The sequence below is a fragment of the Rhinoderma darwinii genome, chromosome 7 (genome assembly GCF_050947455.1).
Source record: "Rhinoderma darwinii isolate aRhiDar2 chromosome 7, aRhiDar2.hap1, whole genome shotgun sequence".
NCBI classification, from domain to species: domain Eukaryota; kingdom Metazoa; phylum Chordata; class Amphibia; order Anura; family Rhinodermatidae; genus Rhinoderma; species Rhinoderma darwinii.
In genome coordinates, this window is record NC_134693.1 from 87,425,655 (window position 1) to 87,451,029 (window position 25,375).

General features: G+C 42.2%; 1 protein-coding gene across 2 annotated transcripts in view; it reads right to left on the reverse strand.

Annotated features, from left to right (window-relative positions):
* The window catches only part of TRIOBP (TRIO and F-actin binding protein), a 412,380-nt gene that overhangs the window by 80,137 nt on the left and 306,868 nt on the right, over positions 1-25,375 (reverse strand). For both annotated transcript variants that reach the window (XM_075833639.1, XM_075833638.1), the window contains exons 14-15: positions 16,735-16,848; positions 5,469-5,555 (exon numbers count right to left, since the gene is read on the reverse strand). In XM_075833639.1, the coding sequence (XP_075689754.1) occupies positions 5,469-5,555; positions 16,735-16,848 (201 nt within the window). The remainder of the gene's footprint in view (positions 1-5,468; positions 5,556-16,734; positions 16,849-25,375) is intronic.

Below are 25,375 nucleotides of genomic sequence, written 5' to 3' on the forward strand. Positions count from 1 at the left end.
GATTTATTAGAATGTACTATGTGTGACAATAACCTACCAGACTTATTACCTAATTCAAAGGCATTTTGTTTAAGGAAGAACAACTTCCTGTCCCTCTTCTCCTTTAGATGTATCTGATACAGCTTGCCCGCCTGCTGCCATTGCAATCTGTTCTCCTCAGTCGGCTCCTCTATAAATGTCTGTTCCCTGTCCTTCCAGTTCCCTGCCAAACTATCTTCCTCCACCCTGGATGTTTTTTTAATAAAGGAGATAGTGGACCGCAAATAGCCCCTCAAGTATGCCTTAAATGTATCCCATTTCAATAAGGCAGCAGTCTCCCCGCCATGAATTTAAAAAAATTGGGTTAACTGATCAGGAATTCGGTCATTCGTCCCTATCAGCGACAACCAGAATGGATGGACCCTCCAATTGAGTTTGCTAGCCTGTCTATCATATAAACGGGTCACTTGTAATGGCGCATGATCCGATACACTAGGAGGGGCATATTCAACCTCAGTCACCCTGGGTTCCAGTGAAACTGATCCGAACACAGTCTATTCTAGACAGTGCCCCCCCTGACAGGAGTAAAACATGAAAATTCAATAGATTGAAGATGTCTCAGTCTCCACATCTCCACCCACCCCATCCGTCATGCGTTGCAGGTTGGAGGTTGAGGTCAATTCCCCAGCCCCACCCAGAGGTACAAATTTATCAAGGGACGGATTCAACAGGAGATTAAAATCTCCCATGCATATTACCTTAGAGTCAGGGTAGCTGGAAACAAAGTGAACTGCTGACTGTATTATGGACAAATTTGCTGGGGGTGGATTATATATCCCTATTATCACAAATGGGACACAATTAATATATGCATGGGTAAATACGTATCTCCCCTCTGCATCTCTCACCGTCTGCGTGGCATTCCACCTTACCGATCTATGAACTAGAATTGAGAACCCACGAGAATACGTTGTGTGCCACGAGTGTTCCGCCCATTGAACCCATGGTTTTTTTTAGACGATGTGCTGTATCAGCCACTATATGCGTCTCCTGGAGGCATAGAATATGCGGCCCAAATTCCCTCACATGTTGAAACACTGCTATTCTCTTACGGGGAGTGCCCATGCCTCTAATATTCCAGGACATAACTTTCAAATCAGCCACGTACGCCTACCGGCACATGTTTGACCAGGATTCCCCCCTTATCCCCTGTGTATAATGGAATCTATATCTTTAGCATATATCTCGTATATTGCCGAATACATCTAGCAAGCATTGTAACTTTCATCCAACAAAACATAACTTCCCCCTGTGGGGACTTCCATGAGATGGTTCCCCTCCCATGGGTAAACTTATCAGCAACCTGTAAAGGCTTAACTGTAACTGTTATTTCATGGCTGACTGTTTCGGGGTATCTGTGCATACAATGAAGATGTTACTTTTAAACTGCACAGAAATAAAGCAACTATATTAGCCCAAGTTACCCCCGCCATTCCCCATCAGACCTCTTCATACTTCAGCTAGAAACACCGGACAGTCCATAGTATAAAAGGATGAGTTGGCCTCCCCATCTCATGGCTTCAGGAATTCAAATCAGAAGGTCTTGGCTCAGTCACCAATCTGCCAGTCCGTTCACCAAGAAGAAAAGCCGTACTGCATACTTGGACCTCCGGTATCTCGGCCAACCTGACGAGTTGCACGTGGCTATTTTCAATCCCGACGGTCGCCTGGTCTCATAGATAGCCATTCCTCCGCTTCTCTCGGATCTCCAAAGAAAACCGCCTTTCCTCCATCAGTAATGCGTAGGCGAGCTGGATAAGCCATGGAATATGATATATTCAGATCCCGCAATAAATGTGGCGCGCTTTTTTTGTAAATCGGGAAACAACATCACTTTGGAATTCTCATACTGAATATTAGGATGTAAACGAGCCATTTGCAGAATCTGATCCCGATCCTTCCAGTTGAGTAAACGAGCTAATAAGGGTCTTGGTGGCATGCCTGGCTGCGGCGGTCGTGCGGGTACTCTGTGTGCGCGCTCCACCGCGAATGCTGCTGAGAACTGCGCCTCAGGGAAGGTAATACGGAACCATCTCTCAATAAAGGTGCCAGGTGTTGGTCCCTCTACTCGTTCCGGTAAGCCGATAATGCGGACAATATTCCTGCGGGAGCGGTTTTACAGATCATCACATTTCTGCTGCCACATCTCTACTTTAGCTTCCACCGCCGACAATCTTGCAGGAATGCGTATATTAGTATCTTCAATGGCAGAAATCCTTTGCTCTGTGTCCTTCACCCGCTCCCTTAACTTATGCACATCATAGCGTACCAGTCCCAGATCAACCCTCACTTCCTCTATCTTCCCTGTCAGCGATGTCGTGGATACAGTAATGGCCTGCAGCAGTTGTTCATATACCTGCTGCAGGGTCATGTCCGCCGCAGGCTCCGTCTCCTCATGTTGCGCCGTGCTAGTGCTCTGGCCTCGTGGTAGCCGGGATCTCTGTGCCTGGGACGCTGCGGCGCAATTTTGAGAACTGTCCCGGGCAAAGTCCTTCAGTTTCTCCACCGCCGATGTACCTTTCGCGGGACCCATCGGTGCCATGACTCAGTGCCACTTCGTGAGTCTGTCAAGAGGTCTGTCGGTCTCCGGATTCTGTCAGGATCACAGGTATAACGGGTTACCGGCCGGAGCTCTCACTCAGTGCGACCGCTCCTGTTGCTTGCTGGCCACGCCCCCCGGCATTTTAATCTTTTCATTCAATTTATGTACCTTGAGGATGTTTATTGAGGGTTTATCTATAGGTTTTATCCTTTCTGCGTATAGTGGTACTCTTTCACAGTGTACTGCATATTTTTCTATTAGTCACTACGACCTCTTTGTTCTAGGTTTTCTTTTGTTATATTTAAGTACACCTGTTGAATATTTCTCATAAGGCCTTATTAACACGAATGAATAATACGTCCGTGCTACGCGCGTAATTTTCACACGCGTCGCATGGACCTATGTTAAAGAATGGGGCCGTTCAGACTGTCAGTGAATTTCACGCAGCGCACGACATGTCCTATATTTGCCCGTGTTTCGCGCTGCACGCACCCATTGAAGTCAATGGGTGCGTGCAAATCCTGCTCGGCACACGGAAGCACTTCCGGGTGCAGCGCGTGATGCGCGCCACAGTAGTAAAAACGATGAATGAAAACGGAAAAGCACCACGTCCTTTTCGGTTTGTAAACATAAAAACAGAGTGTCATCATGATGCCGGCTGCGTGAAAATCACGCAGCAGCGCACCATGGTCTGATGACACACAGACCTTTAGCGCACAAAACGCAGCATTTTTTGCGCACGCAAAACAGGCATGTCCGTGTGAATAAGGCCTAAGGGTGCATTCCCAGGCATGTTATAACTGGTATTGTCTGGTGTAATTTCCCATAAATGCGTGATATTTTGATAGGTCTCCTGGATGTTCTCTGCATCTTTGGGCCTTTTTGGAACATCTGGCCACATAGTATTTTATGTATTGCTTTATATCAATGACAAAAACATAATTGTGTATTTTTGGATATACAGTGCTCAGTAGTTATTCCTACTATTTTTGGTGGTATATATCAAGCTTAACCCCTTAATGACCGGACCATTTTGCACGTTAATGACGAAGGATTATTTTTTGTTTTTTCACGGTCGCATTCCAAGAGTCGTAACTGTTTTTTTATTCCGTCTATATAGCCGTATAAGGGCTTGTTTTTTGTGGGACGAGTTGTATTTTGTACTTGTACCATTTTTAGATGCTTATAATATATCGATTAACTTTTATTAACTTTATTTTAGGAGAGAAATGAAAATAAGCAGCTATTCCAGCATTGATTTTCACGTTACAAATTTACGCCGTTTACTATGCAGCGTAAATAACATGTTCACTTTATTCTATGGGTCGGCACGATTACGGGGATACCAAATATGTAAGGGTTTTATATGTTTTCCCGCGTTTGCACAATAAAAACCCTTTTAGAAATAAATTACTTGATTTTGCATCACCGCATTCCAAAATTTTGGTAACTTTTTTATTTTTCCGTCGATGTGGCCGTATGTGTGCTTGATTTTTGCGGGCCAATGTGTAGCTTTCATTAGTACTATTTTGGGGTACATAGGACTTCTAGATTAATTTTTATTTAATTTTTTATGGGGGGAATGGGAGAAAAGAGAATTTTGCCGTTGTTTTTTGCGGTTTTTTTGGACGCCGTTCATCCGGCGGTTTAATTAATGTGTTCATTTTATTGTTCAAGTCGTTACAATCGCGGGGATACCATATATGTGCATGTGTTATTTGTTTTGACACTTTTACTAAATATTTGATTTTCACTGTAATTATTATTTATTTTTTTTCACCAACTTTACTTAACTGATTGACATTTTTTTTTAGTCCCACCAGGGGACTTCACTACGCGATCTGATGATCGCATATATAATGCTTTGGTATACTTAGTATACCGAAGCATTATTGCCTGTCAGTGTAAAACTGACAGGCAACCTGTTAGGTCATGCCTCTGGCATCGCCTAACAGGCAGTTGCGGAAGACAGACCTGGGGGTCTTTGTTAGACCCCCGGCTGTCATGGAAACCAGACGGCGACCCGCGATTTGTTTGCGGGGGCGCCAATCGGGTGGCAGAGGGAGCTCCCTCCCTCTGTCAAACACATTAGATGCCGCTATCACTATTGACAGCGGCATTTAATGGGTTAAACTGCCGGAATCGGAGCGCGCTTCGATTCTGGCAGTTGCAGCAGGAGCCAGGCTGTGTATAACAGCCGTGCTCCTGCCGCTGATCGCGTGGGTACAGTCTCAGTACCCGCGCCATCACAGGACGGATATATCCGTCCTCCTGCGCGAACTAGCAGCTGCAGAGGACGGATATATCCGACCTTCGGCGTTAAGAGGTTAATTTGCTCAGGTCTGCAAGGCTGCTACTTGGTCTTCGGCACACACCTTCACCAAACGTTACTAGATTCATTCTTTGGCCTACTCAGATGCCAGTCTGGGTTTCAAGGTGCTGCACACAGCTGTGCTTAAAGGGGTTCTCCAGGCATTTTTTTATTGATGGCCCATCCTTAGGACAGGTAATCAATATCAGATCAGTGGGGGTCCGACTCCAGGCACCCCCACTGATCAGCCAACCTCTTTAGTAATTACCAGCCACAGCGCCGTACACTTCCGTAGCATCAAGTCTCAAAACAAACCGGTCATGAAAAGGTTAATATACAACATGTATAGGTGCCGCACAGCATTGTTTAGTAGTGTTCATTATTCCAAACCGGTGTATATCTTGTATGCGGATATAACGCACGTTGCTCTGCAAATTCCGGTGGTCTTCACTTACAAATTTCAATAGAAATGTGTATAGAAAGATTTTCTTTCAACATGTCGGAGTTGGATGTTTCTCGAAGGCATCAGTTACTGATTTGACAACATTAACATATTTCCAAAATGTAAATTCCTACCTTTTGGATGTTTTGGAGAGCCTCACGCAGGCAGGAGACTTCTTTTCTTAAATATTGCAACTCATTCTCTTTCACTCGCAGTAAAACCTGAAATGGAAGAACTTAGGTTAGAAGAACAAACATAGAAAATGAGTAAAAGAGGTGTCGTTATTACTACTAGGGATAACTGCAGTCTTTGTAATGATAATGTAAATTTTTTAAATGGCCAATGCCTGGTAATTTCTTTAAAATACTGAACAATGGCAAAGAGCAGCACCTCACATTCTAGATACCAGATGTTCTACTGACTATCCATTCTAATTTTCTGATTTCTGTAAACACACGGACCCTGCACTGATCAGCTATTTCGGCTGCCTCCGGGCACTGGGTGTCCGTGGCAGAAGCAGGTGGCTCCAGTCACAGTATAGCGGCAGTGCTGCAGTACTGCAGCTGTGCTCCCATTCAAGTTAATAGGAGCAGAGTTGCAGTTTTGCAGTGCGTCCGCTTGGCAGTGTACGGAGCCATCTGCTTCTGACACCGGCCACTGCATAACATCCGGTGCCTGGAGGCAGCCAATCGGTGCGGGGTCTTGGTGTCTGACCCCCATCAATCATAAACAGATTACCTATCCTGTCAATAGGTCATCAGTATGAAAAACTGTTCCGTGCCAGGACAACCCCTTTAATACAACTTAAAAGGATTTATCTGGGTTTGTTAAACATTTTTACAAACTGTTGCAAATGTGTTGGAATAAAAACTAGTAAAAAAAACACATTCGTATTCACCTATTTTTAAGAATGGCGATCTACCACGGACCCAGTGTAGACTGCGGCGTTGCCACCTGGCGTTTGTTTACATGTGGGCAGCATGTGACCACTGTGGCCAGAGGGCGGAGTGGTGACATGCTGTATTCTTGGCATCATGACATCCATCGCTAAGTCTTATGCCAGCCAATGCTGAGGCCTCTGATTGGCTGCAGCGGTCACATGCTGTCTGCATGTAAACAATCATCCAGAAGCCAACCGGGGTATCAACGCTGGATCAAAGGAGGAAAGAATAGGAGAGTACTAATCGTTTATTTATTTGGAACATTTAAAAGTTTATAAAAAAAATAAAAAATGTAAACCTGCATAACCCCATTAAAGGGGCAGTCAATTTTAGAGTAATGCATAATGACATTTTCAAGAACAGAAATATACTAGAAGGAAAACTTGACTTGCAGAATACAAAACCCTTGTGTAAAAATTAGTTTTCCATAGAAGCAGTTCTACAATTACGTCTTATAAATAAAGAAAAAACCAGAGATTAATCTGTAATGCCTCGTATTCGCTTCAGGGTTAGTTTATGTAACTGCCATTGGTAGCACTTTAGAATGAGCATAATCTGGTGGCAGGCACAAAATACATTTGTATGTCCCGCATTATGGTCCTTTTAACTTAAAGAGACTCTGTCACCACATTATAAGTGCCCTATCTCCTATATAAGGAGATCGGCGCTATAATGTAGGTGACCGTAATGCTTTTTATTTAGAGAAACTATCTATTTTAAACCACTTTATGAGCGATTTTTAGCTTTATGCTAATGAGTTTCTTAATGCCCAAGTGGGCGTGTTTTTACTTTAGACCAAGTGGGCGTTGTACAGAGGAGTGTATGACGCTGACCAATCAGCGTCATGCACTTCTCTCCATTCATTTACACTGCACTAGCGATATAGTTATATCACTATGTGCAGCCACATTCACAAACTGTTATGATGGGGTAGGGAGACAGACATGTGAGCCCTAATCTACCTGCCACTCAGTCCCTGCCTACTTGCAACGGCCCGTCCTAGGCAACGGCGTACAACTGGGCGATGGTCCCTACGCTCAATAAGTGCACGACAGACATGTGTCTTTTTTCGGCCGTACTAACTATGTAACTATGTATGTAACTATGTAACAAACAGACAAGGGTACACAGAAGCTAAGGGAAATGGGGCAGTTGACCACGGCAACACCGTGAGCAACAAGAGTAGTGAACGAGCCGAGTCAAACCAGGAGTGTACGAGGTACCAATCGCAGAGCAGGAGCGTAGTCAGTAAAGCCAGGGTCAAAATGAAGCTGAGGTCAATAGTAATAGCTGGAACAGCAGAGTTTCCAGGAAATAGGAAAGAATCACAGGCAAAGGAGGAGCAGGAAATGCAGGTATAAATAGACAGAGGGCGGGAGCTAGCTCCGTCTGGCCAGGCTGTGATAGGCTCTCCTACTCCTCAGCCTCTCAGCCTGACTGGTAGAAGATCGTGTCACTCTCTCAGACTTAGGAGCGGGTGCAGACTGATTACCCACGGGCGTCGACACAGAAGCTGTGCCTGGCAGATCCTTTACACAAACATTACTGCAGTGTCCTGATAATGAATATACATCACTACCAGCCTGGACATGATGTTTATTCAGAATCCTGACCACTTCTGAATCTTTTCTGTGAGATTCCAGCAAGGCAAACGTAATCTCGTTTGAAATGACAGGTTACATCGTAATCTCGCGAGATTACGTTTGCCTTGCTGTAAATCTCACAGAGATGCTACAGACGGGTCAGGATTCTGAATAATCATCAGTCCAGGCTGGTAGTGATGTATATTCATTATCAGGACACTACAGTAATGTTAGTGTTTGTGTATGTGGCTGCACATAGCGATATATAACTATATCGCTAGTGCAGTGTAAATGAATGGAGAGAAGTGCATGACGCGGATTGGTCAGCGTCATACACTCCTCTGTACAACGCCCACTTAGTCTAAAGTAAAAACACGCCCACTTGGGCATTAAGAAACTCATTAGCATAAAGCTAAAAATCGCTCATAAAGTGGTTTCAAATAGATAGTTTCTCTAAATAAAAAGCATTACTGTCACCTACATTATAGGAGATAGGGCACTTATAATGTGGTGACAGAGTCTCTTTAATACTTCTAGTTACCCTGAAGCAACCAATCAAATCAATTTCATTTCGGTCATTTTAACAGGTTCCCGACCGTTGGTGGTGTTTTTACGTTCAGCGGTCAGGGCCTTTGAAGTCCGCCCTATAGACTAATTACGGTGTCAATTCATAGAGTATGCACGCGTGATCGCGTCCACACAGCCCTGTGCCCTGGCTGTTGCGAACAGCCCTGGGCACTAGGCAGAGTGTCAGGGCCAATGTTTTGGTCCCTGAACATGTGATCGCTGTGACAACCAATCACAGCGATCACATGCATTTCTATGTAAATATAAAAACAGCTCTGGGCACTGGGCAGAGTATCAGGGACCAATCTGATGGTCCCTGAACATGTGATCGCTGTGAAAATCACAGCGATCACATTTGTTTTTAATTTTGACATTTCTGGCAGCAAATCTCCTGCCTCATTTCTTCTCCTCAAACATTGTTTCAGTGTGAGGAGAACTCGAGAGAATTGCTGCCAGAAGAATACTGTGAAAAAAAAAAAAGTGTTACAATGTAAAACATTCTATGTATAAATAGATTTCTATCTAGCTATACAATCTATCCATCTTTTTTTATATCTAACGTTCTATCTTTTATTATATTAGAATAGGCAGGTAGGGAATATATAATTATAAAATAAATATAGCAATAGCGTTTTTTTTTTGTTAGCGGTAGTGTAGATATATATATATATACCAGTTAGTTTGTGTTTGTTTATAAAAAAAAAAAAAATAGTTTGTTTAGAGTTAGTGACAATATGGCGAGGAAGTGGTTTAGCGTTGAGGAGGCATACGCCTTGCTGTGGTCAGAGTCTGAGACCGCATCAGAGATGGCGCAGAGATAGAACCTGTTGTAGGCAGCGACGATGATAACATCACTTCAGGTTCATCTTCAGGGGACGTTATCCCTGACGCAGTTGAAACTGCAGAACACGGAAGCACAGGGCCTAGTAGCGCTGTAGCACGGGACAGCCTGGTGCCTCCAGTTCAGGCTCTTGTATGGGCACCTGCTCCATCTTTTGGGCCTAGAATCCACGGATTTACTGCCACTCCTGGCATAACTGTGGACAAATACAAATGTTATCCAAATGGATTACTTCCATTTATTTATTACGGATGACCTCCTAAATAGGATTGTCCACGAAATTAATTTATATGCCGCTCAGTATATAAGGCAGAAACCTTCATCCACCCATGCCAGAGATAGGACGCCCACCAATTTGCAGGAATGAAAAAGTTTTTTGGGGCTCACCCTAAATATGGGTATTGTAAAAAAGCCCTCCATTAGGTCTTACTGGTCAACAAGACCCGCCCAAACCACCCCAGTGTATTCTGCAGTAATGCCCAGGTCTCGTTATAAGACAATAATGAGGTTCCTCTACTTCAATGACAACGCACAGGCCCCACCCAAGTACCGATGCAAACCGTGATCGGTTGTTCAAAATAACACCACTGATAAATTCCCTCAATAATTAATTTCTGCAACTTTACACCCCTGAGCAGAATGTAAGAGTGGACGAATGCCTCCTCAACTTTCAAGGAAGACTTCGCTTTCGCCAATATCTACCTTCCAAAAGGGCAAGATATGGTGTTAAGATTTATAAATTGTGTGAAAGCGGGTCAGGATATACCACCGCCTTCAGAATTTATGAAGGTCGGGACCGCACAATAAATGTTCCTGGATGCCCCCCTGATCTTTCCACCAGCAGTAAGATAGTGTGGGAGATAATGCAGCCTCTGCTTCACAAGGGGTACCACCTGTACTGTGGTAATTTTTATTCCAGTGTGCGCCTGGTTAGGCATTTGCATGCTGCAAGGACTGGGGCATATGATACCATGCGCAAAAACCGAATTGGTTTTCCGCAGCAATTAGTGGGGAAGCGCATGGTAAAGGGGGACTCCGGTGCTTATGCATCTGAAGAATTGCTGCCGGTCAAGTACAGGGATCGCAAAGATGTGTATGTACTAAGGTACGATTCATATCGCAGGAACAGTGGCAGTGAGGGAAAGAGGGGCAACATCGGACAAGCACAAACCAGTGAGCGTGTCTGAATATAACAAGTACATGGGGGGGGGGGTGGATTTAAGCAACCAGGTTTTACAGCCCTATTTAGTAAAACGCAAACCAAAAACCTGGTACAAAAAAAGAGGCCATTTATCTGTTACAGGTGGCAATACACAATTAATTTGTGCTCTATAAAAAAAATCAGAGGCAGAGACCCATATCTGTATTTCTAGGAGAAAACTATCGAAGGCCTCATATTTGATGTTCAGGACACCAGAGAATGCCCCCAGTCTGAGGATGTCAAGCGACTGACTGAAAGACATTTCATCACTCGCATTCCCCAAACACAAACTAGAAGCAACCCGCAGAAAAAGTGCCGCGTCTGCAGAAAAGACGGGAACCGCAAAGATTCCCAATATTTATGTCCCTCGCAACCAGGCCTGGGCATTCACCCATGTTTTAAAAAATACCATACTGTTCTGAATTATTAGATTTTAGTTAATTAGTTGAAAATATATTTGCCTTACATTACATTTTTATTTTTCCAATGAGTTTACTCCAAGGGTAAGGGAGAGAATGGGTGGGTGGTGGATGTCATGCTTGCATATTTTCTAAAGTTCATCTGCTGGATAGCACCATTTGCATAAACCTGCAATTTCTTATTTTAGGAAACCCTAAAAAATTTATTTCCATTATACCCCTAGATGAATATTGTGTAATCTCTTCTTCAAGAGAAGATATTTTGGAAGAGTAATAGAAACTCTGTTGAGTTTTGTAAAACCAGCTTTGAAAAAAGGCGATTTGTGAAATAAGCTTCTTCTATCGTCCGCCCTACTACATCTCTATGTGATAAATAAGGCACACATATTTGGTATCCCCATGCAGGAGAACTGGCAGAATGTGAAAGGATATGAATTTTGTACGTGGTCTATACCGTGTGTGAAAAATGCTAGCATAAACTGACGCATTTGCTAAAAAATTGATAATTTTCTTTTGGTCCATCTTATTCAAGAAACTTTCAGAAGAAAACTGGTCTAAAAATATGATAAACCCCTTGAAGAAAACCTTGTGGGGTTTACTTGTGTGAATGAAGTCATTTATGGAGTGTTTCTAATGTTTCAGCAGCATTAGGCCCCCCAGAAAACAGTATGCTGCTATAAAATCAAATGCAGAATTCCTGGATCGAAAAGGCCAAAAAACCTCCTTTTATGCCAAGCCCTGGCACATGTCCACACAGTGAATAAAGCACACATATTTGGTAACCCCATGCAGGGGAGAAGTGGAAGTATGTGAAAGGAGATGAATTTTGTCCGTGGTCTATACTGTGTGTGAAAAATGCTATCAAACTGACGCAATTGCTAAATTCTTGCATTTTTTTCAAATTTTGCCCACTTTAGAGAGAAAAAATTATTATGTATACTGACAAATGCCACTAAAACAAAGCCCTATCTGTGCTTTAAAAAGAGTGTAAGATTCAAAGATTAACTTTATTCACCTGCAGAATTATAGTCATCCAAAGAAGCGGATAGCAAAATTGTGAAATTTGCTCACGTCATTTAGCTCTAAAACAGCCTTGTCCTTAACCCCTTGAGTACCCAGCTCATTTTGGCCTTGAGGACCAGACCCATTTTTTCAAATCTGACATGTATCACTTTATGTGGTAATAACTCCGGAATGCTTTTACCTATCCAATTGATTCTGAGATTGTTTTCTCGTGACACATTGGACTTTAGTTTAGTGCAAAAATTTGGTCGATAAATTCATTCCTTATTTGTGAAAAACACCAACATTTTGCGAAAATATGAAGAAATTATGATTTTTCCCATTTTAAATGTATCTGCTTGTAAAACAGATGGTAATACCACACAAAATAGTTACCAATTAACATATCCCATATGTCTACTTTATGTTTGCATCGTTTTTTGAACATTCTTTTATTTTTCTATGACCTCACAAGGCTTAGAACTTTAGCAGCAATTTCTCATATTTTTAAGAAAATTTCAAAAAGCGATTTTTTCAGGGACGAGTTCAGTTCTGAAGTGGTTTTGAGTGCCCTATATATTAGAAACCCCCATAAAACACCCCATTTTGAAAACTGCACCCCTCAAAGTATCTAAAACAGCATTCAGAAAGTGTTTCAACTCTTTAGGCGTTTTACAGGAATTGAAGGAAAGTAGAGCTGAAATTTTCAAATTTCATTTTTTTTTACAAAATTCATATGTAATACATTTTCTTCTGTACCACAGAAGGTTTTACCTGAGAAACGCAACTCAATATTTATTGCCCAGATTCTGCAGTTTTTAGAAATATCCCACATGTGGCCCTAGTGCGCTAATGGACTGAAACACAGGCCTCAGAAGCAAAGGAGCACCTCTTGGATTTTGGGGCCTCCTTTTTTCAGAATATATTTTAGGCACCATGTCAGGTTTGAAGAGGTCTTGTGGTGCCAAAACAGTGGAAACCCCCGAAAGTGACCCCCATTTTTTAAACTACACACCTCAGGGAATTTATCTAGGGGTATAGTTAGCATTTTGACCCCACAGGTATTTTGCTATATTTTCTGGAGTTAGTCTGTGAAAATGAAAATCTACTTTTTTTCGGGAAAAACGTAAAAATTTCTAATTTTTGCAAGAAATAAAGGAGAGAAAGCACCCCAACATTTGTAAAGCAATTTCTCGCGATTACGGAAATACCCCATATGTGGTAATAAACTGCTGTTTGGACCCACAGCAGGGCTCAGAAGGGAGGGAGCGCCATTTGGATTTTGGAGCTCTGATTTTACTGGAATGGTTTTCAGTGCCGTGTCACGTTTGCAACGCCCTGGAGGGACCTAAACAGTGGAATCCCCCCAAAAGTGACCCCATTTTGGAAACTATACCCCTCAAGGAATTTTTCTAGTGGTATAGTTATCATTTTGACCCCACAGGTTTTTTGCTGAATTTATTGGAATTAGTCTGTGAAGATGAAAAGAGACTTTTTTTTGGAAAAAACACAGAATTTTCTAATTTTTATAAGGAATAAAGGAGAAAAAGCACCTCAACATTTGTAAAGCAATTTCTCCTGATTACGGAAATACCCCATATGTGGTAATAAACTGCTGTTTGGACCCATGGCAGGGCTCAGAAGGGACGGAGCACCATTTGGATTTTGCAGCTCAGATTTTGCTGAATTGGTTTCTGGGGGCCATGTCGCGAGTCCCTGAAGTACCAGTACAGTAGAAATTCCCCAGATGTGATCCCAATTTGGAGACTATACCCCTGAAAGAATTAAATTAGAGGTGTAGTGAGCATTTTGAGCCCTCAGGTGTTTTATAGATTTTATTAGAATTGGTCCGTGAAATATAACCTGTAGCTTTAGCTCAGAATTTTTCATTTCCACAAGGAATACAGGAGAAAAGACACCCCAAAATTTGTTACACAATTTCTCCTGATTACGGAAATACCCCATACGTGGTTGTAAACGGCTATTTGGACATACGGCAAGAGTCTAAACGGAAAAAGTGAAATTTCGTTTTTGGAGTGGAGATTTTACAAAATTCGTTTTTGACGCCATGTTGCATTGCGCTGAGGTACCAGTACAGTGAAAACTCCCGAGAAGTGACCCCATTTAGGAAACTACACCCCTCAAGGAATTCATCTAGAAGTGTAGTGAGCATTTTGACCCCCAAAGGTTTTGCAGAAATTAGTGCACAGTGGATGTTGCAGATTGAAAATTGACATTTTCCACATATATGCTATTTCAGTGCCCAATGCGTTGGGCCCAGCTTGTACCACTGGAGACATACGCCCCATAAATTGTTAAGCGTTTCTCCAGAGTACGGTAATACCCCATATGTGGTCATAAACCGCTGTTTGGGCACACTGCCAGGCCCAGAAGGAGCGCCATTTGGCTTTTGGAGCGCAGATTTTGCTTGGTAGTAGTTTTGTTTAGTGTTTTACTGGTGTTTCAGTTTATAATGTGGGGGCATATGTAATCTGTGCGGAGTACATACATTTTTTGCGTGACACACTGTCGTTTTTATTGGTACCATGTTTGGCTACGCGCGACTTTTTGATCACTTTTTATTCCATTTTTTTGGAAACAACGTGACCAAAAAAGGAAATTCTGCCATTGTTTTTTATGGTATTTTTTTTACGGTGTTCACCGTGCGGGATAAATAATATGATATTTTTTTAGGTCAGGCCGATACGAACGCGGCGATACCTATTATGTCTAGTTTTTGTCTTTTTTTTTCATTTTTTTTCTAATTATAAAGGGCTTGATCAGGGAAACAAGGCGATTATTGTTTTTATTACGTAAAACTTGTATTTATTTATTTATCGAAAACTTTTTTTTTACTTTTTTTTCACTTTTTATTTTACACATAATAGGGGACTGGAAGATCTGATCTTCTGATCCCCTGCACAATACACTGCACTACTTCTGTATGTACTGATGTAGTGCAGTGTATTGTAACTGTCACTTTACAACTGACAGTTGAGCCTATTACGTCCTGCCTTGGGCAGGATCTAATAGGCTCCCGTACCTGGCAACCAGGAAGCCGTTGCTAGGCTTCCTGGTTGCCATTGCAACCATCAGAACCCCGCGATTTTTCGCGGGGGGGGGGGGGCAATGGGGTGCAGAGGGAGCCCCCTCCCTCTGTATCAATCACTTAAATGCCGCTGTCGCTATTGACAGCGGCATTTAAGGGGTTAAACTACAGCGATCGGAGAGGACAGTGATCGCTGTAGTTGCAGTGGGATGTCGGCTGTATATTACAGCCGACATCCGATGAAGATGGAGCGAGCACAGCTCCTGTGCCCGCTTCATTCTCAGGGCGTTACTATACGCCCATTTTCGGGAAGGGGTTAATAAAAAGTGTTTGTTTTTTTTTTACACTGCTTTCTCTGATCTCCTCACGGATCTCACAGAAATGAGGAGATCAGAGAAAGTGACAGGAGCTTTCTCCTGCAGACGACGTCACAGACGGCTGTGATTGGTCAGTCTTCAGAGACTGACCAATCACAGCAATCGCCGGCATTGGGGACTGCTAATTGGTCCCCAGGCCGGTAGCAGAGACGGTTAGCTGTCAATGACAGCTGCCGCCGCTGTTCTGTCACTATGTGATTTCACATAGTGACAGTTTATTCCTGCGCCGTAATAGTACGTCGAAGGTACGCTGGCATAAGTGGCCAGCGACGTACTATTACGTCAAAGGTACGCAAGGGGTTAAAGAGGCTCTGTCACCAGATTTTGCAACCCCTATCTGCTATTGCAGCAGATAGGCGCTGCAATGTAGATTACAGTAACGTTTTAATTTTTAAAAAACGAGCATTTTTGGCCAAGTTATGACCATTTTCGTATTTATGCAAATGAGGCTTGCAAAAGTACAACTGGGCGTGTTGAAAAGTAAAAGTACAACTGGGCGTGTATTATGTGCGTACATCGGGGCGTGTTTACAACTTTTACTAGCTGGGCTTTCTGACGAGAAGTATCAGCCACTTCTCTTCAGAACGCCCAGCTTCTGGCAGTGCAGATCTGTGACGTCACTCACAGGTCCTGCATCGTGTCGGCACCAGAGGCTACAGTTGATTCTGCAGCAGCATCAGCGTTTGCAGGTAAGTAGCTACATCGACTTACCTGCAAACGCCGATGCTGCTGCAGAATCATCTGTAGCCTCTGGTGCCGATGTGTCCTCGCTCGTCTGACACGATGCAGGACCTGTGAGTGACGACACAGCATGATCTCTCGAGAACACGCTGTGTCTGCACTGCCAGAAGCTGGGCGTTGTGAAGAGAAGTGGATGATACTTCTATACACAACGCCCAGCTTGTAAAAGTAGTAAACACGCCCCGATGTACGCACATAATACACGCCCAGTTGTACTTTTACTTTTCAACACGCCCAGTTGTACTTTTGCAAGCCTCATTTGCATAAATACGAAAATGGTCATAACTTGGCCAAAAATGCTCGTTTTTTAAAAATAAAAACGTTACTGTAATCTACATTGCAGCGCCTATCTGCTGCAATAGCAGATAGGGGTTGCAAAATCTGGTGACAGAGCCTCTTTAACCGGTTAAAATCTGCCCTGGAAAAATTTTGCAATCTGATTGCCCACATATTATGCACACGTCAAAGTACAACCACTATTCGTTACATAAAATAAGCCTGGATTGAGCATGAAAAATATGTATTAAATTCCCCTTCTAAAAAAATAATAAGACATTAAAATTAAAAGTTGTGAGACAAACAAATTCAGTACCATGGTGAAACTACCATAAACAGAAACATGTAAAGCAATATATAAAACAAAAACTTAATCCGCAATCCATAGTAGTATATTATTTACCTCCAGCTCAGCACTGTTTTTGTCTCCTGCCTTTAACCATCCCTCACTTGGCCCATTCCCAGCCATAAAGGACTGCAATTTTGCTATTTCTTCTGACAATCGGTTGTTTAATTCCTAGACATAAAAAAAAAAAAAAAAAAAATCAATACCATAGGTTATCCCCTTCCCTCTTTAGCCACTTTTGACCTTCCTGACAGAGCCTCATTTTTCAAATCTGACATGTTTCACTTTATGTGGTAATAACTTCGGAATGCTTTTACCTATCCAAGCGATTCTGAGATTGTTTTCTCGTGACACATTGGACTTTGTTACTGGCAAAATTTGCTCGATACATTCAGTATTTAAATGTAAAAAACACCAAAATGTAGCGAAAAATTGCAAAAAATAGCATTTTTCTAAATTTTTATGTATCTGCTTGTAAGACAGGCAGTTATACCACACATAATAGTCGCTAATTAACATGCCCCACATGTCTACTTTAGATTGGAATCGCTTTTTGAACCTCCTTTTATTTTTCTAGGACGTTATGAGGCTTAGAACTTTAGCAGCAATTTCTCACATTTTCAAAAAGCTATTTTTACAGGGGCCAGTTCAGTTGTGAAGTGGCTTTTAGGGCCGTACATATTAGAAACCTCCAAAAAGTCCCCCCATTTTAAAAACTCCACCTCTCAAAGTATTCAAAACAGCATTTAGAAAGTCTCTTAACCCTTTAGACGTTTCACAGGAATTAAACCAAACTAGAGGTGATATTTACAAATTTCATTTTTTGTTGCAGAAATTAACTTTTTATCCATTTTTTTTTTTGTAACACAACGTTTTACCAGAGAAACGCAACTCAATATTTATTGCCCAGGTTCTGCAGTTTTAGGAAATATCCCACATGTGGCCTTAGTGTGCTTATGGACTGAAACACAGGCCTCAGAAGTAAAGGAGCACCTAGTGGATTTTGGACACTCCTTTCTATTAGAATATATTTTAAGCACCATGTCAGCTTTGAAGAGCTCTTCTGCTACCAAAACAGTGAAAACTGCACAAAAGTGACCCCATTTGGGAAACTACACCCCTCGAGGAATTTATTTAGGGGTATAGTAAGCATTTTGACCGGACAGTTTTTCTGCAGAAATTTTGGGAAATAGGCCATGAAAAAGAAAATCTCCATTCTTTCAAATAAAATGTAGATTTAGCTAATTTTTTTTAATTTCCAAAAGGACTAAAGGAGAAAAAGCAACCACAACATTTGTAGAGAAAATTTCTCCCGAGTAAAACAGTACCCCACATGTGGTCATAAACGGCTGTTTGGACACACGGCAGAGCTTAGAAGGGAAAGAGCGCCATTTGGCTTTTGGAGCTCAAATTTAGCAGGCATGGTTTTCAGAGGCCATGTCGCATTTGCAAATAAAAACAGTGGAAACCCCCCACAAGTGGCCCCATTTTGGAAACTGCACCCCTTGAGGAAATGATCTAGGGGTATAGTGAGCATTTTGACGCCGCAAGTTTTTTGCAGAAATTATTGGAAATAGGCCATGAAAATGAAAATCTCCATTCTTTCAAAGAAAATGTAGGTTTAGCTAATTTTCTCATTTCCACAAGGACTAAAGGAGAAAAAGCACCGCAAAATTTGTAAAGCAATTTCTACCGAGTAAAATAGTACCCAACATGTGGTAATAAACGTCTGTTTGGACACACGGCAGGGCTGAGAAGGGAAAGAGTGCCATTTGGCTTTTGGAGCTCAAATTTATCAGGAATGGTTTGCGGAGGCCCTGAGGGGACAAAACAATGAAAACGCCCAAAAGGTGATCCCATTTTGGAAACTACATCCCTTGAAGAATTCATCTACGGGTGTAGTGATCATTTTGACCCCACAGGTGTTTCATAGAATTTATTAGAATTGGGCAGTGAAAATAAAAACAATCCTTTTTCTTCAATAAGATGTAGCTTTAGCTCAAAATTTTTCATTTTCTCAACAAACAAAGGAAAAAAAAAAAAGAACCCCAACATTTGTAAAGCAACTTCTCCAGAGTACGGCAATACCCCATATGTGGTCATAAACTGCTATTTGGGCACAAGGCAGGGCTCAGAAGAGAAGGAGCGGCATTTGGCTTTTGGAGCACAGATTTTGCTGGATTGGTTTTTAGACACCATGTCGCTTTTGCAAAGCTCCTAAGGTACCAATACAGTGGAAACTACCCAAAAGGGACTCCATTTGTGATACTACACCCCTTGAGGAATTAATCTAGGGGTGTAGTGAGCATTGACCCCACAGCGGTTTCATAGAGTTTGTTTGAATTGGGCAATGAAAATAAAAATTAAATTTTTTTTCCAATAAAACGTAGCTTTAGTGCAAAGTTTTTCATTTTCTCAAAAAATAAAGCAGAAAAAGAACCCCAACATTTGTTAAGCAATTTCTCCCGAGTATGGCAATACCCTATATATGGTTATAAACTAATTTTTGGCCACACGGCAGGGCTCAGAAGGGAAGGAGTGCCATTTGGCTTTCGGACTACAGATTTTGCTGGATTGGTTTCTGGTCGCTATGTAGCATTTGCAAAGTGGAAACCCCCCAAAAGTGACCCCCATTTTGGAAACTACACCCCTCAAGGTATTCACCTAGGGGGTGTAGTGAGCATGTTAACCCCGCAGGTGTTTTGCATAAATTAGTGTGCATTCGATATTACCTAATTTATAGCACTTTAAATTACCTCTGTAGTGCAATGTAATAGATCTGTCAGTCATTTACTGACAGAAAGCCGATTAGGCTTCGCCTCCGTGCGGGGCCTAATCGGCTTCCATAATTGCAAACAGGAGGCCATTGTTAGGTCTCCTGGTGTCATAATAGCAGTCGGCATTCGTGCGATTGCAGGGCACAGCTGCCGATCTGCTAGCAACCACAAAGATGCAGCGATCGCATCCAATCACTGCATCTGAGGGGTTAATGGCAGGAATCGGAACTAGCTCCAGTTCCTGCCGTTACAGGTGGCTGTCAGCTGTAACATACAGCTGATACCCACCGCTGATAACACCGGCTCATCTCCTGAGCCTGCACCTATGGAAGCCTTTCAGGCCCCGCCTCCGGGCGGGGGCTGGAAGTTTTCCGTGCTAGGCACACTGGTAGTCCAGTATTAGGCTTCCGGTTGCCATTGCAGCCACCGACACCCCGGCGATTTCATTGCTGGGGTGTCGATGAGCTGCAAACTCCATAAATGTAGCGATCGGTTTTGACGGCTGCATTTAAGGGGTTAATGGCGGGGATCGAATCTAACTTCGGTCCCTGCCATTACAGCAGGATGTCAGCTGTCAGATACAGCTGACATCCGGGGATGATGGCACCGACTCAGATTCTGAGCCGGTGCCCAGCATTTGTCGTAAGTATATGACATTTTGCGGGAAGCACTGGCTTTCCATGTCGTATACTTACGACAAATGTCGGGAAGGGGTTAAAGAGGCTCTGTCACCATATTATAAGTGCCCTATCTCCTACATAATCTGATCGCCGCTGTAATGTAGATTACAGCAGTGGTATTTATTTAGAAAAACAATCTATTTTCACCACGTTAAAAGCTATTTTAGCTTTATGCCAATTACTTTCTTAATGCCCAACTGGGCGTGTTTTTACTTTAGACCAAGTGGGCGTTGTACAGAGGAGTGTATGACACTGACCAATCAGTGACCAATCAGCGTCATGCACTTCTCTCCATTCATTTCCTCAGCGCATAGGGATCCTGCTAGATCAGTATGTGCGGTCTTATACTGAAACATTAACGTTACTGAAGCGTTTAGACAGTGAATAGACATTCCTTCCAGCCCAGACGGGATGTCTATTCACAATCCCGACACGTCGTTAACGTTTCTTTGGTACTTACAGCAGAGAAAGCGTAATCTCGCGAGATCTCGCTGTAAATGACAGGTTACAGCGAGATTACGCTTGCTCTGCTGTAAGTCCCACACAAACGTTAGCGAAGTGTCGGGATTGTGAATAGATATCCCGTCCTGGATGGAAGGAATCTTTATTAACCCCTTAAGGACGCAGCCTAGTTTTGGCCTTAAGGCTCAGAGCCCATTTTTCAAATCTGACATACTTCACTTTATGTGGTAATAACGTCGGAAAGCTTAAACCTATCCAAGCGATTCTGAGATTGTTTTCTCGTGACACATTGGGCTTCATGTTCGTGGTAAAATTTGGTCGATATATTCAGTGTTTATTAGTGAAAAATTTCAAAATTTAGAGAAAATTTTGAAAAAATAGCATTTTTCAGAATTTAAATGCATCTGCTTGTAAAACAGACGGTTATACCACCCAAAATAGATACTAGTTCATATTTCCCATAGGTCTACTTTAGATTGGCATCGTTTTTTGAACATTCTTTTATTTTTCTTGGACGTTACAAGGCTTAGAACATAAAACAGCAATTTCTCATATTTTTAAGAAAATTTCAAAAGCCTTTTTTTTTTTTTTTTTTTTTAAGGTACCTGTTCAGTTCCGAAGTGGCTTTGAGGGGCTTATGTATTAGAAACACTGATAAAACACCCCATTTTAAAAACTAGACCCCTCAAAGTATTCAAAACAGCATTTAGAACGTTTTTTAACCCTTCAGGCATTTCACAGGAATTAAAGCAAAGTGGAGGTGAAATTTGCAAATTAAATTTTCCTTGCGGAATTTCAATTTTGTTCAATTTTTTTTCTGTAACACAGAAGGTTTTACCAGAGTAACACTACTAAATATGTATTGTCCAGATTCTGCAGTTTTTAGAAATGTCCCACATGTGGCTCTACTGCGCTCGTGGACTAAAACACAAGCCATAGTAGCAAAGAAGCAACTAGTGCATTTTGAGGCCTCTTTTTTATTAGAATAAATTTTAGGCAGCATGCCAGGTTTGAAAAGGTGTGGAGGTGCCAAAACAGTAGGAATACCCCAATAGTGACCCCATTTTGGAAAATACACCCCATCAAGGAATTAATTTATGGTTGTTGTTACCATTTTGACCGCACAGTTTTTTCACAGCACCTATTTGAATTGGGCTGTGAAACGAAAAAAATTTAATTTTTTCCAATAAGATGTCATGTTTTAATCAAAATTTCTTATTTTCACAGGGAACAAAATACCCCATTTTATTGCCCAATTTCTCCTGAGTGCAGCAATACCCCATTTGTGGCGATAAACTGCCATTTGGGCCCATTGGAGGCCTGAGAAGGAGCGCTGTGTGTTCTTTGGAGTGCAGATTTTGCTGGTTTGGTTTTCGGGTGCCATGTCGCATTTGCAGAGCCCCAGAGGTATCAAAGCAATGTAAACCCACCAGAAGTGACCCCATTTTGGAAACTACACCCTTCAAGGAATTAATTTATGGGTAATGTGACCATTTAGACCCCATAGTTTCTTCACAGAACTTATTAAATAAATATTTTTTCCAATAATATGTCGTTTTGGCTGAAAATTCTTATTTTCACAAGAAATAAAATACCCCATTCTGTTGCGCAATTTGTTCTGAGTGCCGCAATATCCCATTTGTGGTAATAAACTGCCGTTTGGGCCCATGGGAGGGCTCAGAAGGAAAGGACCACCATTTGGCCTACTGGGGATTTTCTGGTGCGAAGTCATGTATGCAGAAGCCCCTGAGGTACCAGTACAGTTGAAACCCGCAAGAAGTGACCCCGTTTTAAAAACTACACCCTTAAGGCATTCATCTAGAGGTGTAGTGAGCATTTTGACCAGAGACATACACCCCATAAACTGTAATGTGGGTTCTCCTGGGTACGGCAATACCCTACATGTGGCTGTTATCAGCTGCCTGGGCACACAGCAGTGCCCAGAGGGGAAAGACGAGGGGGGATAAGCTGTGCGGAGTACATCAGGGTAAGTAAAATTGGGGTAAATTATAAACCAAGAGATTTATGATAAATTTTAAAACACTTTCATACAGAGCTCTGGTTTTTCGGTACACGTGTCACATTGATATATTGTGTCCTCCCTTATCCCCCTCTTATAGCAGACTTTGCACCTCTTTTGACTTTTTCCCTTCTTGCCAGTTTGGGGAACTTCTCCAGGAAAGTGTTTCCCTGGTACGATGCGTGTGGCCTCGCTTCCAGAAGCACTGGGTGCCCCCCCCTCATTCTTGGTCCCTAAAGATTAGGTTCTTAATAATAACCTCTTGAAATTCCAGGAAAGTTCCCGTCTGGCCTGTACATCGACATAGCACGTACGCGTGGTACAATGCCATCTGTATGATGTGCCCGGCCAGCTACTTATACCACACCGCATGGCGCTGTAGGGCTTCAGGGCTTGATCTGACAAGTCCACCCCTCCCATGTACCTATTGTAGTCCAGGATGCAGTCTGGTTTGGGGGTCTCTGTACTGGTACCTCGTACAGGTACATGGGTACTGGTGTGACATCTCTCTTGTCCTTGTACTTGACACACAATATGTTGCTGCTAGATTGTGCCCTGCTCTCACCCCTTCTGAGTGTTTGCCCAAGCAGAGTCTTAGGGAGGCCTCTCAGATTTCTTCTAGCAGTGCCGCATGCCACAGGACTTCTGGAAGCGAGGCAGTTGAAGAGTGGGACGCTGGTATAAAAATGATCCAGGTAGAGGTGGTAACCCTGGTCCAGCAGTGGGTGCACCAAATCCCACACAATTTTTGCATTAACTACCAGTAAGGGGGGGCATTCTGGGGGCTGAATACTGGTGTCCTTCCCTTCATATATCCTAAATCTGTAGGTATACCCTGATGCACTCTCACAGCTTATACATCTTCACACCATACCTTGCCCTCTTACCCGTCAGATACTCGAGGAATGGAACCCTCCCTTTAAAATGTACCAGGGATTCATCAATAGAAATACACTGAAACGGTCTAATACGGGTCTCCGTTTATACAAACGGTCAAAACTGGGCTCATCTCGGGGTGGGCACTGCTCATTATCAGTATAATGTATGAAGCGAAGTATTGCCTAATTTATTTATTTTTTTAGGTTACAGTTCTGAAGTTGCTTTGAGGGGCCCATATATTAGAAACCCCTATCAAACACCCCATTTTAGAAACTAGACCCCTCAAAGTATTCACAACAGCATATAGAAAGTTTATGAACGCTTTAGGTGTTTCACAGGAATTTAGAGCAAAGTAGAGGTGAAATTTACATATTTATTTTTGTCAGAAAATCCTTTTTATACCATTTTTTTCTATAACACAAAATGTTTTACCAGAGAAACGCAACTCAATATTTATTGCCCAGATTCTGTAGTTTTGAGAAATATCCCACATGTGGCCCTAGTGCGGTAATGGACTGGCTTCCGAAGCAAAGGAGCACCTAGTGGATTTTGAGGCCTCCTTTTTATTAGGCACCATGTCCGGTTTGAAGAGGTCTTGTGGTGCCAAAACAGTGGAAACCCCCCAAAAGTGGCTCCATTTTGGAAACTAGACGCCTTGAGGAATTAATTGTAGTTTTCTTGGGGTGTATGTGGCTTTTTGATCAGTTTTTATTCTATTTTTAATTGGCGTGGTGACTAAAAAACAGCAATTCTACTATTGTTTTTTTATTCTATTTTTTTACAGCATTCGACGTGCGCTATAATTGACATATTCACTTTATTCTGCGGGGCGATACGATTATGGCGATACCAGATGTTTATAGTTTTTTTTATGTCTTATGGCGTTTGCACAATAAAATAAGTTTTGTAAAAAATCATTCACTTTTTGTGTTACCTTATTCTAAGAGCCAGAACTTTTTATTTTTCCATCAATAAAGCCATGCGAGGACTTATTTTTTGCGTAACGAACTGTAGTTTAGATCATTACCATTTTAAGGTACATGCGACTTTTTGATCTCTTTTTATTCAATTTTTTGGGAGGTGAAGTGACCAAACAATTGTGATTGTGGTACGGTTTATTATTATTTTCTTTTACGGCGTTCACCGTGCGGGATAAATAACGCAATAGTTTTGTAGTTCAGGCCGTTACGGACGCGGCGATACCAATTATGTATAGTTTGTTTGTTTATATATTTTTATTAATAATAAATGACTGATAAGGGAAAAAGGGTGATTTTTACTTTTAATACTTTTAAAACTTTTATTTTCTTATTTTTACACATCTTTTTTTTAACTTTATTACTTTGTCCCACTAGGGGACTTGAGGGTAGGAGGCCCTGATCGCAATTCTAATACACTGCACTACATGCGTAGTGAAGTGTATTAGAACTGTGAGCTACTCACTGACAGCAAGCATAGTGAGTCCTGACTTTGTCAGGACCCACTAGGCTTCCGTCGATGGCATAGCCGGACGCCATTGTTTGGTGTCCGATTGCCAGAGTCACCAATCGCCGGCCGCAATCGTGTAGCAGGCCAGCGATGGCAGCTTAACCCCTAAAAAGCCGCTGTCTCTATTGAACGCGGCTTTTAAGGGGTTAATCAGCGGGGACACAGCGATCGGTCCCCGCTGTAGGAGCGGTGACAGCTGCTGTACGAGAGGAGTGGGCGTTGTACAGAGGAGTGTATGACGGTGACCAAAGTAAAAACACGGCCAGTTGGGCATTAAGAAAGTAATTAGCATAAAGCTAAAATCGCTCCTAAAGTGGCAAAAATAGATGGTTTTTCTAAATAAAAACCACTGCTGTTACCTTATGTAGGAGATAGGGCACTTATAATGTGGT